The following is a 16,885-nucleotide window of genomic DNA, read 5'->3' as shown; positions in this document are numbered from 1 at the left end:
CCATTTACACCCACTCCAAATATAAATATGTAACACTTTAACTGGGCTACATATTACACAAGAATAACATGGATAATCACTAATGACTGACCATTTATATAAAGAGTGCATAGAGGGATGATTTGGTTTCAAAAAGATGTAACAAGCAAGTGGATTAAAATTAGTTGTGGTTCCTTCAGGGTGAAAGCAAACACCATCAAATTTCAATTCATGATTTTCGAGTTATTGTCATAAAATTGTTTTTCCATTTAAATGTAATGTATTTTCAAGACTTTGGGTTTATTTTTAGTATGTTAAACCCTTCCTATGTTTCCTCAGTGTTTTTCTAATACTCTTCAACATAAAATAAAGACAACGAACAACCAACAGAGAATAAAAAACAAATGCAAGTTTCATTCAAAATAGTGTATTGATTAAAAAAAAAATTATCCCCTCACATAATTGCTGACATGAGAACCAAGAAATATGGCAGAGCAGTAAAGTTTTTTTTTTCCAGTGAATACTAATGACAATATTACAATGAATTGATAAATGTACATGATTTTCTAGAAATATACTTTTAATAATGGACAAGGGAGCTAGCCCTATAGCAGCAGCAGAAGATAATATGTAGTGAGGTAACTCAGTCCATACAAACTTTATGGGCACACAGAAAGCAATAGACTTACCCTGACTGCACCATACACCCTACCATACTCTGTTACAAGTTAAGTGACATGTCTACCAATAGGTAAAACAATGCCCCTTAACTTAAGCACAAAGCAAGTGTTTAAAAAATGCATAGAAAGAAGGGGGTGAGAAGAGGAAAAAAAAAGCATACAATGTGTGAGAAATTATTGCATTAGATATATCTTTTTTTTTTTAAAAAAGGGTACATTAAGGAATAATTTCCTATCTGCATTTTTTTTCTTCCAATATTTTATTTTTTCAATTTTCCATGTCAACTGACACCAGTGAACAAGAGTTTATAAAACAGACCAAACTATCACATATTCTGAAAGCATGCTTTGGTAATAACTTGCATGAATTGCCTTAGGTGGTGAGAACACCATACCTTACTTTTCAATAATTATCACAACTTGCACAGTTTTAATAGTCATTTCTTGCTTTGCTTAAAAATGAAAAAACCGCTATTTTAAAAACATCTTTATTTAATTAAGGCACCTTCAAAACAAATCTCTGCCAAAATTCTTTCTTAAAAATCAGCAATTAAAAAAAAACTGGCTGTCACTTTTTTTTTTTAAAAAGGGAAATTTTCAAACTTTGAAAAAAAAAACAACTGAACAATTAACGAAAAACAATTAACTGTAACTTAAAATATTTTTTAAAAGCACTTAACTGTTTAAAAAATGTTAAATTGTGAAAAGCTTAACAAAAACACAAAAATGGATCTTTCCATTGCAATTAGAACTGTAAGAACTAAAAAGTATGCAAAAAAAAAAGCACCAACTGTGCCTGAAAACACCATTAAAAAATATTAGAGTAGATCAAATGATTGTTCACACCATGCATAATCCAACATTTTTTTTCTTCACCCAAAGTTGAAATTTTCCTTATTTAGACCTACAAAACCAATACTTCAGTTAAAATACATAAATATTAGTTTCTCTGAACTACATTTTTTTTTTGTACAAAAAAGGTTGTATATGGTAGTTTAGTAAACACTAAATACGAGTCACAAAAAAGGACAAGCTCTCAAAAATTCATTTAAAAATTGTATTCTACAATGAGCCAACTGTGTGTGGCAAAGTATACTATTGAAGCTGCTACACACATTTTCTTGAAATGATAAAAAATAAATCTGAATTTACAATTAAGGATACAAAATAAATTAATTTTTAAATTAACTCACAAAACAAGTATAAAATCTGACATTGAAATCAAAGTTTTGACAGCACAAATTTTGAATTGTAAGTTTAAAAAATTACGCTATTCTGTCTTAACACTAAGAATAAGATACAATAAAGCAACTCAAACACAGAAACTTAAATTACAAAGCAAGAATTATTTTTAGCATTATCTACCTGAAAAATTATCTTTATAATGCAATTTTCTGGATATTTAATTTTATAATGGTTCTTAAATAAATGGACACTTGATACAGAATGTTGCATAGAGCAGGTTCTTGACTAAGGGAGAGAACTTTACACCCTGCCACCACACACAACAGTGTGAGAAGATAAAAAAAAAACAATATTTTAAAAATCAATTATGACAATTTATTATGGACTAAAAAAAAATTGTCAGTAAAATGTGTGAACCAGCACACAAGATTCTGTTAAAAAAATAGGCAGAATTATCCAAGATTTTAAAAAAGGCAACATGGATTAAAAAAAAAAAACAACCTAACATTGCTAGGCTTAGTTGTTTTATCTTCATTTAATAGAACATGAAATTGAATCTATTAATAGAACCATTAAAAAATAACTTGAAATTTTCTTATCCTTTATAACCTATCCTGATACTGTGTATTTTATAAGAACAAACTAAAGGTGTACGAGTTTTGACACCAATTCTAATTATGTATAAACATGCTCTTCAATAAAATCACTTAAAGAAGATATTGTATTGATCAGGTTACAATGGCCTAGAATTGCTTATAAAATTTCTTGTTTGAATTCCAGAAAAAATTAAAATTAAAAAAAAATACTTGACCCTCACAATAAAAAAAAGCACTAAAGATTTCACTTGATGCGTTACGCATCCACATACACCAATGAATCCACAATGGTTTTTAGAAGATATGTATTGTCCTCTCATAATCAAAATATACATACATCATTCCATTCTCCACAAGAGAAGATAGTTGCCAATATAGACCTATAAAAATACCTTGTTGTAAAAAAAAAAAAAACCATGCTATCCGACAGTTTAAAAACATATAACTAAAGCATGGCTTCAGAGAAAAAAAATTCTTCAATTCTAAAAATGTAATTGATTCTCATCTTTAAAATATATTACACATTTCATTACCTCAAATGAATGCAATGGTAATTTTTAAAATATTTTTTTAAAAACAAAACTAAGTTTTAACCCTATATAATCATTCACCAATATACATTAATGAATTTTTTTCCACATTGTTAAAGAAAGGTCTAAATATTTTCAATCACTGACAAAGCTGTACAGAGAATTCTGTGTATAACTGTTACAAAGCTATAAAAAATTAATCTAAAAATTGGTAGCAAATTTGGCAACTTTGAAAACACAAATGTCTGATTAATGCCAACACAGCAATACAAAAAAAATTACAGTCAAATTAACTCAAAACAATTTTTAACTTACTAATAAAAAAATAAACAATTATTTTCTCAAAATGAGCCTGATGAATTTAACTAGCATCTATATCAGCAGATTACCTTAGGCGCACACACCCCTACTTACACACTTGTAAACCTGTAACTATTCCATTTACAAAAGCAACATTTTTGTTCATACTCTCACAACCAACAAGATGCATATCAATGAGATTCATGTACCATAAAAAGTAGGACCGCATTTACATCTCACTTTTACCAGTTTCAGACACATTCCATTTTTTCCCTTTTAAACCTAATATAAAAATTAAACCTCGGCTGAAGGTTTCTTGTTCAGAGGCAGATACCCAGACACTTTCACACGTCACTGACATGTTTAACAGACATAATTTCACACAAATATTGGGTGATCATTGTAAACAGCATCACCATCAATTTAGCTCATTGATTTAAATGCAGCCATTTTGTTCCCATCCAGTGGCTTGATTATATTCATACACTTACAATCAGATGTTGTTTTTTTTTAAAACATATAAATAAAAGACCTTAAGAAAAGATGAAATTTGTAGACAGAAGATTAGCAAGGATATTTTTCTTTTTAATCAGGCAGCAGTCATGGATGATGTGGCCAAACAGGTCACACAGTGAAAAAAATCTTTTTCAAGGCAAAGACAGACGAAAACTAAAATCATCAAAGTAATACAGAATAACCTAAGCCATCAAAGTAAATGTAGCAGATTACAAAATCAAAATACAATTTTAAAGAATATTCAGGGGGAGGAAAAAAATTAGCACTTAGTAACCTTTTTCTTTAAAGGGTTGTAAATCTTTGCTGCCAAGTGGAGATAACCTCACAAGTTCTAAAGGTTATACAAATATATACACAGTTCAAATGTACAAGTAACAAAAATAATGCATTACAACCAAATTTAAAGAGCAATAAAATCAGACATCATCACCAAAGTTGCTAATTTGCATGTTAAATACCAGAATGGAAAAAAAAAGACTACAGTAAACAAGATCCTATATTATGATTCTCAAAACCAACATTGTAATATAGGTCATATAAGGGTTGACAAAAGTTCATCACAAAAACTGATAAACAACTATTACAATAAAACTTTGCACATATTATGTAGGTAAAACCATTACAAATACTACCTTTTGTTTTCTTTTCAATGCAATATATAAAACAATATAGTCTAAATGGTTTTACATTCATTTCAAAAACAACTTCCTGATGGTAGTAAAGGATTCTTAACCAACAAATTTCAATCCACGAAATAAAATTTTGAAAATAAAAATTAACTGGACAAATCTCAAAATTCCTCAAGTTATCTTTTTTTTTAACAGACCCCCAACTGATAAAAAACAATTCTACACACACTACTAAAACCCAAACAGTAAACCCTAATACACAGATGGTAAAGTCCTGGTCACACATCAGTGCACAAGTGGTTAGTAACTCCTCTAAAACAATCCCCTGTGCTAATCTCCTGCTTACACATGCGGTGAACATCTTGGGGGAATCCCCTGAACTCTACCCTAATCCTTCTGGTCACACCAACAACAAACAGGACAATAAACTATCGGTGGATTAGAGACCTCCTTAGCCCACTTTTAATACACAGAGCCTCTGTCATTGGTGTCTGTAATTTACAAAGTTAAGACATTTGGTTAATAAAGAATATAAAGTTGTGTTCAATGTTTGGATTATTCTAAGAGCTGTTACCAATGTTACGTTTATAATACAATCACAGTTTCATGTCTGAAAATGTCTAGTAAAACATCCCTCAGTCTACACCCACCTTTCATGGGTAACTAACTCACATTGGGGAAAGTAAAGGTATATTTAAAAGATCTCATTGCAAAAGTGAACCTTATTTTGCTATCACTGTCAATTAAATTTAATGAAACAAATTATTACATAACCATCTTGACTAATGGACAAAGTTATAATTTTTTTTTTAAAATGGTTACCTGAATTTCCCAGTGCATGTTCTGTCATACTAATGCAGAGAGAGTCAAGGCGAGCATTGATTTCAGTATCATTTGCATTCTCACAACCTGAGGGAAGTGGGGGAGGGGAGATAAATACAACCATTAATTTAAAAAACAAACGTATTAAAAAACAACAAAGAAAATTTTAATGTAATTGAAAATGATGAGCCCAGATCTGATGGTGGAAAATATTAGATGAACAAAAAGATGGGCTCAGAATTGATAGTAGAAAATATTACATGAAATAAATGATGGGCCAAGAATGAATGGTGGAAAATGAGGGCCCTGGAATGAATGGGGATGAACTGCAGTTACCTTGCACAGGGACAGCCAAGGGCCTGTTTGTTGGAGCAGAATGAGTTCTCGAAATGGGTTGTTTAGTTTGCTGAAATATGGAACATTTGAAATAAATTGTACATCATTCTCTTTAAACAAACATCTTGCTAAATAATTTTTGGGCAGTTGAGAGTATGGAAGAGAAGTAAGAGTGAACATTTAAAACACAATGGGTTCAGCTCTTTGGCTTAATCTGCCATGACATCTCTGAGCTGGCACATAGATACCTCATTCAGGCTGAGGTCACACAAAAGTTTTCATATTAAAACTAAAAACAATTATTTTAATTGTAAAATATATTCTTAGTAAAACAATAGCTTTCTTATATTTTTAAGACTGATTTTAGAAGTTTTTTTTTTTAAATTAATGAAATTTCTTTCCGTACAATATTGTGGGACAGAAGATTTAATAAAAAGAATATTCACAGTAATTGAAATAATGAAATTTCTTTCCATATAGCACATTATGGAACAGAAGATTTAATAAAAAGAATATTCACAGTAATTGAAATAATGAAATTTCTTTCCATAGAGCACATTATGGAACAGAAGTTTTAATTTTAAAAAATATTCACAGTAATTGAAATAATAAAATTTCTTTCCATAGAGCTCATTATGGAACAGAAGTTTTAATAATAAAGAATATTCACAGTAATTGAAATAGATGAATAAAGTACCTCAAGGAGACCTGGCTTGTTCAGGTAGGAAGTGTTGAGTGAACTGTTTCTCATGACTGGCATGTGCCCACCGTTACTCCCCCCTCCGCAGCCCCCACCCACAATGGACCTTTTGGTCCCAAAGCTCCACTGCTGAGGCTGACTGTAAGGGGGCACAGGTATGCGGTTAGTGCGGGGCATGATACGTCCACCCAGTGAAGAACCAGAACCGATAGGGAATGTGTTGACATATCTAACACACAGAAAGAAAACATGTTATTTTAACCAGATTATAAAGAATGATGAACCTGTTTGATAAAAACATTATACAGCTTCTTGCATTAGGATCTTATAATTTCTGCTGATAGTTTTTTTATGATATATTTAAATTACAATGAACAATAACAAAAATGTCAACAAAAAGTACAATACTTAAACAGATAAAACTATTGCAAAGGAAATCTATACACAAAGTAATGTAATTTTTTATTCCAATTTTTTTTTTAAAGTTGTGTTTATTGAGTTGAAAAAAGCGATGATAATACGATAGTCTTAAAGATGGCTTACGGGGGTTTGTTACGAAATCTGTCTCCATATTTCTGAGGGGGAGGCTGCCAAATTTTCTGGGCAGACTGTTTCCATGACTGCAATAACTTCTTTTGACGGTTTGAGAATGCCTGAGAATTTTGTCAAATAAAATCTTATTTAAATAATGTTAGTAAGCAATACCAGTCCATATAATAAGTGATTAAATATTAATATACTACCAAAAATATTCAGATTAATTTCAAAATTTTAACAATATAAGTAACATTCTCCTGAATCAAGTGTGAGAAATGTAATTTTTCTTAAATGTCTTTTCATGATATGGATCACACAGACATAAGGAAATCGATATTGTATGTTTGAAAAAATTAACGAGTTATTCCCCTTAGATACAGATAGATTACTTTATAAATGTATGTTCTAGGGTTTCAAAGAACAGCTACTAAAATAAAATGCAACACACAGCAGGTGAGTGAAACAGGTTACGCCAACTTACTTCATGGTTTAGGCACTTATCAATAAGCTGAAGGTATATTTGGAAACATTCATCATCAGGACGGGAGGCTACCAGCAGTTGTGTGCATACTGGGGAAAACAAAGTGGCAAAAATTCAGATTTCTTTTTAAAAATCAAGCATCCCCAAGCATTAGTTTTTTTTAAATCTAGTACACACAGTTGGATAATTGCCAATCTTAACAGTAAAGTTTCCCTTTCAAACCTGATGGTCTATGGGGCAAATGAAGTAGAGTTCACTTGTTTCTGTGACCTCGGCATATATAGAAGAGATAGTGTGGTCAGCACTATGCCCAGCCGCCTTTACTTTCCCTAAGGTGAGTTAGGTACCCATCAGAGTTGGGTGGACTCATGGACGGTCTACTGACTTGAACCCGGATTTGAACTCAAGACTTACTGGTTAGCAGTCCAGCTCTCTACCGCTAGACCACTCCGTCTCATAAATGCCATTCTTACTACCTTCTAAAACATTTTTCTTAAGTAATAATTCTTAAATTTATCTTTGTCCCTGAAAAAAAAAATTAAAATAAAATCCTACCCACCTTTACTCATGAGTCTACAAAACTGAGCAGGGAGGTCCCCCTCTACAACATCATCCCCCGAGGGAGATTGTGGGGATGAGGAAAGAGTGGTCCTGTAGGCAGGGTTGTTCATGGCGGAGGCCAGCAAGTTGTGGCTGGAGTTGAACGCTTTGATTGGTGTGTTCAGCATGGCTTTCATCTCACCCAAAGCAGTTTTTATATTTCCTCCTTCGTCCACTACACTCTGGAAACAATTTTTTTTTTGGTGAGTAAATAAATGATGTAAATAACAGAATACAAAACAAAATTATAAAATCTTTATACAATCGCAGCAAATATACAGCAGTGAGGGAAAAGACAGGATTGTCCTGGGGAGATGGATAGGCCATAAGTTGAGAAAACTGGCAAAATTTTTTTACCAGACAAAATATAGTCCACTAGGGTCAGGAAAAATAGAAAGACCCAAAAAATACCTGGCATAGATAAATTTAAAAAAAAAAACACAATTAATGAAAGACTCAAGAGTCAGAAAGTAAGAAAGAAATGGAAAAAACAGCAAGAACTAAGAAAGCATAAAAGGACGTTGTAATGCAAAGGGAGTTGAAAAAGGCGAAGAAGAAGAAGAAGCAAGTTTCTGCTGTCTAACCTTACCTTCTCTAACTTGCGGAGGACATCTTGTCTTTCTCTGAGCTTCTCAATACTGATATAAATTTTGTGCCGAGCACCTTTAGTTACATGCTGAAAAATAAAAACAAACTATAGCTTGAGCAGCCCACCCCTTATTATTTCATAAACCAATCTTTGAAACTACAGGGGCTAAACCTTAAAGGTTAACTTGTATAATAATTTAATCTAAAATTTAATTATTTAAAACTACTTTTTATACAATGAAAATGAAGTTAAATCAAAACAAAAAAATGGATTGGTTTTTAGTTACCTGTTGTTCTAACCAATCTTCAGTGACACCAAGCATTTCCTCATAGGTCATCTGTCTGAATAAATAAGCATACTTGTGTAGGCGAAGGGTTTTCAACCAAACTGGGACCTCTGAAAATAAAAGTCATTTCAATTTTAGTTAGATAGTGACATGGGTTCAATCTATGGATAAATAAAGCATAACATTTATAAATAACATTTTAAATAAAAATAGCAAACTATATATAAATTTACTTTGTTACTCAAAAAAAAACTGCACAGAGAATGTTTAGGAAACAATGTGTATTGTGAAGGATTCCAACCTTTAAAAGCTTCAAAATTATAACTCTTTTCCTCTACTACATGCATTTAATACCCCTCTGTTTCTATTTAATTTAAATGTCACACTTCAGCCTAACATGTCTCTCCCCCACACCCCTTCCCCCTTAAAATTGCAATTTTTGTTTTTTAAGACAGATATCTTTCTAACAAATTAAATTTACCAAGTATATTTATTTGTATCATTTAAAAATGTGAGAGAACAGCTGAAATTTAGTTGCTGATGTTTTTTTTTAAATGTAATTGTTCTCAGTCTAATCCTCCACACACACATCACTAAAGTTCATTCTGCCCCCTCCCCCCACCTAATGGCATGACATCATTTATGGATGAACCCTTATGACAATAAAAAAAAAACTCTACCAAAGTAAATGCACAAACTAATTTATCAACAGACTGCAAGTTCAGTCTTGTACCAGTTAAAGGTGAAGCAATACTTATGGGGTAAATCATTGACTCCCTAACAATTAACCTTTTCAGCTAGAGAGTGTCAAGTCCCTGCCCAAAGCATAATTTAAACATAATATTGATATAACACACAGAATGATTAATTGTCATGTTTTCTTACCACACAGGGGAAGGGGATTTTTTTTTATAATAAAAAAAAACATACAGTAACTAACTATTGGATGATTTTGTTTTGTCTACATTAATAATGACTGGCCTAGCTTTTCCCCAGCAAGACTGAATAGTAAAAAAGAGACATGGAAATGGTTATGCTTTCTATAAATAGCCTACAATCAAAGTTGAAAATAGAACAGTTGTGGGGAAGAGGGGGGGGGGGGGGGGAGAAATGGGAATTAGAACATCTGTAGCACTGGGAGGGAGATAAACATTTGTAAATATATGAGTGTGGGATGGTGTTATATTTTAATAGAATAAGCTGGTCTCTGGTGGATTCTACACACTACTCTCATGTTAAAACACCACCACAGCCATATCAATACCAGACATAAAAGCGCAATAAAATTATATTAGATTCTATTACTGCATTAGAAATAAATTCACAAGTAACAACACCCTAGATATTGCAAACCCAGGTATGTTCCAACATGTACAAAAACCTCCCCCTGATCTGGTTCAATGCTTATTTTTTATTTTCTTCCTTATTCTTACAAATACTGGTTTAAAAAAAAAACGTGGATTGGAGAATCAACAAATGTTTATTTGCTTGTTTTCATCCCTGGGAGAAAATAAAAAAAAAACTAAAGCTTAAAGATCACGTTAACTTCTGAGATAACTTCAGCTGGACAGAATTTTTTTTAAAAATGTTTTTCCCGTTGTATAAATCCCAGGCACGATGTTATTTTGAGATTTAATCAAATTGAAAACAAAAAGGAGTCACGACTGCAAACATTTCTGGCTCGTTTTAGAAACGAAACAAATCAGATTGACAGCACACAGCGACGTCCATTAACCCAATCCATCGATAGTGCTTGGGCATCCCGTTTTTTTTTTTAAATGCATAACATAAGCTCAACGAAAACAGTGGGACGAATACTACTCATTTAGAACTTTTGAAATTAGTCATGCTAGTAAAACAATACGGTCAGCTAATACCTCTGATATTTTTTTTTTTAAACCCGAAGAAAAAGCATTTTTTAAACTGTCGTAGCTATGGCAATAATTACACCTTTTGAAATGAATGGGTCACGTTTTGAAAACATGATTTCTTAAAATGAAAACTGCGGTCATTTAGATACTTCATTTGTTTTCATTACGACAATTACCGTCAACTACGTGATCTCCGTGTTTAAACTAATGACGCGCCTTAATGCTAACAAACGACGCTAAGAGAAAAATCAATGTCTCTAAGTGAGTACTACTTAGAGACGCTTCCGTTAACCGCACAACCAGAATCCTATCGCGTCACCACTATTTATATTATTTAAGGACTATAAGTCGGCCGTGCGGGCGACGATGGCGTGATGGTACGGCTAAACGAAATGTAGTTTTTATTTACTTCTATCAGGATTATAAATGCGAAGGACGCCACACACACAAAAAAAGAAGTTAGGGAAAACAGTAGTCAGGTATGTTTGACTGAACTTAAAATTTTGGACTGGCTACGGTAAAGAAAAGAAGCCAAATAAACCAAATGAAATATTTACACTCTGCATGAAGGAATAGACGGCGTATGACGTCAGCGTGTCTATTGGGGTAGGGGGGTGTGGAGGAGAGGCGTGGAAGACCTTCACATTTTTTTCCTTCTAAAACCGTGGCTGAACATTTCCTTTCCATTCGCTTCAAAACACAAGCGACCGTGTAATCCAATGGTAATTCAACTGGATGTCAGTCAGCGTATCAAAAACACGGAGCGTGTAGACCTCCAGGGGACACTCCCACTATTTATCCCACAGCCTGTTTACATACACACCCAGCTATAGGGGAAAAAACAAACAGCGTTTACTTCTACTTGAGAGAAGACTGGACCCAGCACCTGGAAACATTACACACCGAAGGAGTGAACTTGGCATATGGAGACGAAACATAAATCTGTCGGATGCAATGAGGACGTGCACTGTATTATCCCCCGACACACCGAGGCTTGAGTTAACTGGTTTATTTTACTTAACCAGGTTCACGATGAAAAGTTGACTGGTTTATCTTCTTAACAAGGCTCACGAGAAAAAGTTGACACGATAAAAAGTTGACTGGTTTATTTTCTTAACAAAGTTCACGATAAAAAGTTGACTGATTTATCTTCTTAACAAGGTTCACGATAAAAAGTTGACTGGTTTATCTTGTTAACAAGGTTCACGATAAAAAGTTGACACGATAAAAAGTTGACACGAAAAAAGTTGACACGAAAAAAGTTGACTGGTTTATCTTAATAAGGTTCACGATAAAAAGTTGACTGGTTTATCTTCTTAACAAGGCTCACGATAAAAAGTTAACTGGTTTATCTTCTTAACAAGGCTCACGATAAAAAGTTAACTTTAACAGCAATCCACTGTCGAGACTGTTACTCTTGTAAAAAAGAGTATTGAAGATGTTGCCGATTTGCAACAAACAACAAACTCCCTTTGTTAAAACCATATCTACTACCCGCTACCGCTGATAAGACTCTAATCCTTAAATAGAAAGGTAACAAGCGCAATGGCTCCTTACAAAAGTGTAGCAAACTCGGCCAATGTCATCATAAAACATCTAGTCCAGATAGTTATAATCAGACATGTAAGATAGAGTAATAATACAAGGTTTATTTTTGTGTGTGGCACTAGAAAGTGCTAGTCTGGTGAGTGTAGAGGTGCATGTTTTGCCCCCTCCCTAACTATGACATTGAACATGCATGCTAAGCCGATACATCGGGGAGAGCTATCCTTTTGGAACTGCCGATCAATAGGGAAGATGAGTCCATACGTTACTGTGACTATATCGTGTAGTTAGCACCATGTCTAACGGCCTTTATTTTCCCTAACGTTAGTCAGGTACCTATCTAAACTGAGTGGACTCGGGAACGTCCAAATAGACGGGATCTGAACTCTTTTGGAATACCAGTCGGTCGCACTACAGCCCGGTTACCCCGTCTCTTAGGCCTGGGATAAAGGGTTTGGGCGATTTAGAAAACTGAAGGCATGTAGGCCTACTAGATTCCATCAACACCCCTACACGTCACATCATTAAGAATTCTACCTTATAAAAAAAACAATAGCAAGACAAAGCAATGCATCCCGGATCCAACCACTCTCATCTAGTTACAGTACAAAAGGTTTGCCAAAGTGCCAGTTACGACGGGGGTCGGGCAAACAGCACATAACACCAAAAATAGTGCAGGATCAGATTTACAGTGAGCAATAAATCGACGGCTAACCGGCTAATCGTGGATGTTGACCGAGAACTGCGTCTAAAACCAGATGCCCGCATTCAGCTGACGTGATGAACGACTGGCTCCTCTGTCTACGGCTAATTTAAACTCCTACACCAGCAGGTATGTGGGGGGACGACACTGACTTTTGGATTACTTCCTCAAACTGGACACACAACATAAGTAAGAGACGCACCGCCTAACCATGTAGAAAATACACTACACAACCGAGTAGAGGACACACTACACAACCGAGTAGAGGACACACGACTCAAATATGAAGAGGACACACTACCCAAATATATAGAGGACACGTTACCAAATGTAAAGAGGACACACTACCCGACCATGTATGACACGCAACCCAACCATGTAGGAAACACTACCCAAATATGTAGAGGACACACTATGTAGAAAATACGCTACTCAACCTTACTAAGGTCATATAGATGACACACTGAGTTTTGAATTACTTCCTGTAACTGGAAACCCCATTGATCAAAGTTGTGATTTTTCAAAAGATTTATAATGGTCGGTTTGCTAAGAAATATTGTATTAGATTTACATACAACTTCTTCGTTTACATCATAGTAACGCTGCATTTTTTAAAGTTATTAAACTTCCATGATTTATTCAATAAGCATGCAATGGTTCAGAAATTTCTGGCTTTGAGGTTGGCATAATGTGGGGCAGCTAAAACAACGCAATGTTTGTGTTGACTATGAATTCATACATTTTCATTCAAAGTAGCTTTTTTCTGTTATGTAAATAAAGTTTTCAACCTCCCGCTACTGATGTCATTCACCTTTTTCTCTTAGCATCGTTTGTTAGCATCAGGCGAGTCATTAGTTTTTTTATTCAGGCTAAAATACACAACCATGGTTTAAATTTTTAAGTTTGTCACTAGATAAATACGAAAGTTCACATTCATGCATACGTTCAGTGGCATCAGCAAGTCCTCAACTTCCTCTACAGAAGTCATTCACCTTTTTATTTTCCCATTCAGGCTAAAATACACAACCATGGTTTAAATTTTTAGTATCTGAGCATGCTACTAGAAAATAGGAAGTTCACAGTCATCCATACAATCAGTGCGCTGTCTTGTTTTACAAGTAACCAACATAATTCAACCCTGCCACAAATTTAAAGGGTAACAGTTATCGCCGTAAACAGCTCATTAAGCATCAGGTAAAAAAAAAAACATGACTCACCCCTCATGCCGCTCCCTTCCTCAAGGAAACTGTCCCGGCTAGGCTGGGGTCCATCGTCGTGGTGGGACTCGCTCCCCCCGCTGCTGGACGACACGGAACTCTGCGGGGACAGCGGGCCGTGGTCAGCGTACTGTTGTGGTCGGGGAGGGAGGATGGGGTGTGAGTGGTGGTGGTGGTTGGTTTTGAGCCAGTCCGATACGGTTTTGTCGGAGGTCTGGAGTCGCACTGGTGGGGTTATAGAGTGGGTTCGTGTTAAGGGAGCATGGGAATTCTTGTTGTTGGCTGGAAATAAACAAATAATATGTGTTAAATAAAGATTTGGTAGTCAAGTTCAAAGGGCAGATGGGACGGCGTGGCCTAGCGGTAGAGCGCTAGACTGCAAACCCGAACGTCTCGAGTTTGGGTCCGGGACAAGTCAGTAGATTGTTCCTGAGTACACCCAGCTCTGATGACTACCTATCTCACGTTAGGAAAAGTAAAGGCGGCTGGGCATAGTGCTGACTACACTATCTCTTCATATGCCGAGGTCACAGAAACCGATGAACTCTACTTCACTTGCCCCATAGACCATCAGGTTTGAAAGGGAACTTTACTTACATTTCTTTTTTTACTTCAAAGGACAAGGGGATTCTTGTGTGCTGAAAATTAAGTAGGCGAAGTTCCTTTTCTTTTCAGAGAGGCAGGACTTTAAATAGGGAAGATGCAGTGGGGTGCTACGAATAGGGTACAAAACAGTTGAAACGGAAGCAAGGGAAAGACGATTAACCTTTATTTTTTCATAGGTTTAAATTCACATATAAGCGCTGGGTATTCCCAAGTATTAAATAGCTGAAGACGTTATAACCGCCAATGACTTCAACAGGGAAGTATAAATAGAATATATTACACAGAGCTCAGTAAACAAGAGCGGGTGTTTCAGCTAGTCGGTCACACAGTGAGAAGTTGAAATGATTGGCGGAAAGTTGACGGCAGGGATGCGTGGACAAGCAGGGCAATCTTATAGAACAAAGGCTTTACTATTGCGGGAGTTGCTGACACGTTGTTAACATCAGTTTCGATCTCATTATCTAACGTTTCATATGTGTTATGCAGTTATGGTAGTCCACACAAAAAGTTAATTATTTATTACAAGCTTTTTATAACTTGCTTCCTGTCTTTTGTCTGTCTATCCGCCGTGCTTCGTTAGTCAGCTATCGAAACTGGCGAGCGAAATTTCGACCACTTCCAACTCCACGATTCTTTTCAAATTTAGCACAAGGGTCAATACACGACACGATGACAATGCAATCTGACGTCAAATTTGACTTAATTGGATGCCTAATAAGTTTTTTAAAGAATTAATTAAAGTTTCCTTTTTTTGTAGGTAAAGGTTAAATAAATATTTTCCAACAAAGCATTACGATTAGCAACATTGACACATTTAAGGAAACATAACCCTATTATGTTTCCCTCAGCGTTGTGTTGTTTATAAATATACAGATGCTGTGATTTCAGGGCCATTACCCCTTTAGAGTCATTACCCCTCATACCCTGAAGAACCCTGACCTTAACCCCAACTCTAAATCTATATATAACCCTAACCCCAGTCCTAACCATATCCCTAACGTATCCTAAGGTGGGGAGGGGGGTAAATGAAATGGGTAGGGTAACGCCATGCTCCAGTGATTAATTACTCGTGGAGCTTTTTATTATTTAAAATAACACGAGCACTACTGTGTTAACACATTTACAGTAAACTTGAAAGTGTGCAGATTAATCCGCCACCCTTCCCCTCCACCCTTACTGTAGATTTCATGAATGTATGTACTCTAAAACTAAATAAATCATAAATTAAATGTCGATTGTCTTGACTTGGCACCTTTCTCAAAGCTAAATGGTAGTTCTTTAATTCTGAGTAATATGTCCTGTCCCGTGAAGGTACGGCCTTGTCCAACATGTTGAGTAATCTTTCGCTTTCAATGGAAATGTGGAAGAAAGAGAAGGACTTGTGTCGTCGGGTGGTGAAAAAGCGTACGTTCGCGAACTCCAAACGTCCCGAGCAGATCAGGCTCGCAAGCTGTGGACAACTACCCATCTAGACGAGAAAACTACAAAAAAAAATTTTTAAACGATGCCTTGAAGATGGTTGGTGGGCGCAAATCCAGAAAGTAAAGCAAGCTAAAGTCGTATTCAACGAGTCAATGGCGCATAACATGTTGAAGCATAATATTCAATTGTGCTGGAGAAAATCCCATCCAATATTACAATTGAGTCGCTCGACTGGTAACCCGAAAGTTTCGAGTTCGGATCCTGGGCTCGAGTCCGTAGGGCGTCCTTGAGTCCACCCAGTTCTGATGGGAACCTGATTCACGTTAGGGAAAGCAAAGTCGGCTGGGCATAGTACTGACCACACTATCCCTTCGTATGCTCAGGTCACAGAAACATGTGATCTCTACTTCACCTGTCCCATGGACCGTAAAGTTTGAAAAGGTACTTTTAAAGAAAAATCCAATTAAGAACGGTGAATAAAGGACGAATAGTCAGAATAATCGATCGTTGGATTTCCTCCCATATGCAATTCAACCTAGCCATCTTAGCGGCTAGCATTTAAGCCTACTATAGAAGATGCGGAATATTTGAGCAAAGCTCAAGTTTCTTACAACGGTAGCCAACTCAACATGGAAAAAAACACATTTCCCTAACGTTGTGTCGACACCCCAATTAGTTGACAATACACGTGCCCGTGTTTAAGTTTAACACGGCAAGAGACGTTAGTACAGGGCGAGAAGAACATTTGAACAGAA

The 16,885-nt window shown here is 35.4% G+C and overlaps 1 protein-coding gene across 1 annotated transcript in view; it reads right to left on the bottom strand.

Annotated features, from left to right (window-relative positions):
• Positions 1–396: 396 nt before the first annotated feature.
• LOC131931384 (protein Smaug homolog 2) overlaps positions 397–16,885 on the bottom strand; it is a 29,226-nt gene continuing 12,737 nt past the window's right edge. Inside the window, exons 4-13 of the mRNA XM_059288187.1 lie at positions 14,103–14,384; positions 8,767–8,876; positions 8,481–8,567; positions 7,851–8,073; positions 7,292–7,380; positions 6,817–6,926; positions 6,271–6,502; positions 5,574–5,643; positions 5,238–5,324; positions 397–4,906 (exon numbers count right to left, since the gene is read on the bottom strand). Coding sequence (XP_059144170.1) covers positions 4,878–4,906; positions 5,238–5,324; positions 5,574–5,643; positions 6,271–6,502; positions 6,817–6,926; positions 7,292–7,380; positions 7,851–8,073; positions 8,481–8,567; positions 8,767–8,876; positions 14,103–14,384 — 1,319 coding nt within the window. The 3' untranslated portion in view covers positions 397–4,877. The remainder of the gene's footprint in view (positions 4,907–5,237; positions 5,325–5,573; positions 5,644–6,270; positions 6,503–6,816; positions 6,927–7,291; positions 7,381–7,850; positions 8,074–8,480; positions 8,568–8,766; positions 8,877–14,102; positions 14,385–16,885) is intronic.

The sequence above is a fragment of the Physella acuta genome, unplaced genomic scaffold (assembly GCF_028476545.2).
Source record: "Physella acuta isolate Inbredline_101_S28 unplaced genomic scaffold, ASM2847654v3 ptg001956l, whole genome shotgun sequence".
NCBI classification, from domain to species: domain Eukaryota; kingdom Metazoa; phylum Mollusca; class Gastropoda; family Physidae; genus Physella; species Physella acuta.
The sequence above is the reverse complement of the archived record's forward strand: the minus strand, read 5'-3'. Positions and strand labels throughout refer to the sequence as shown.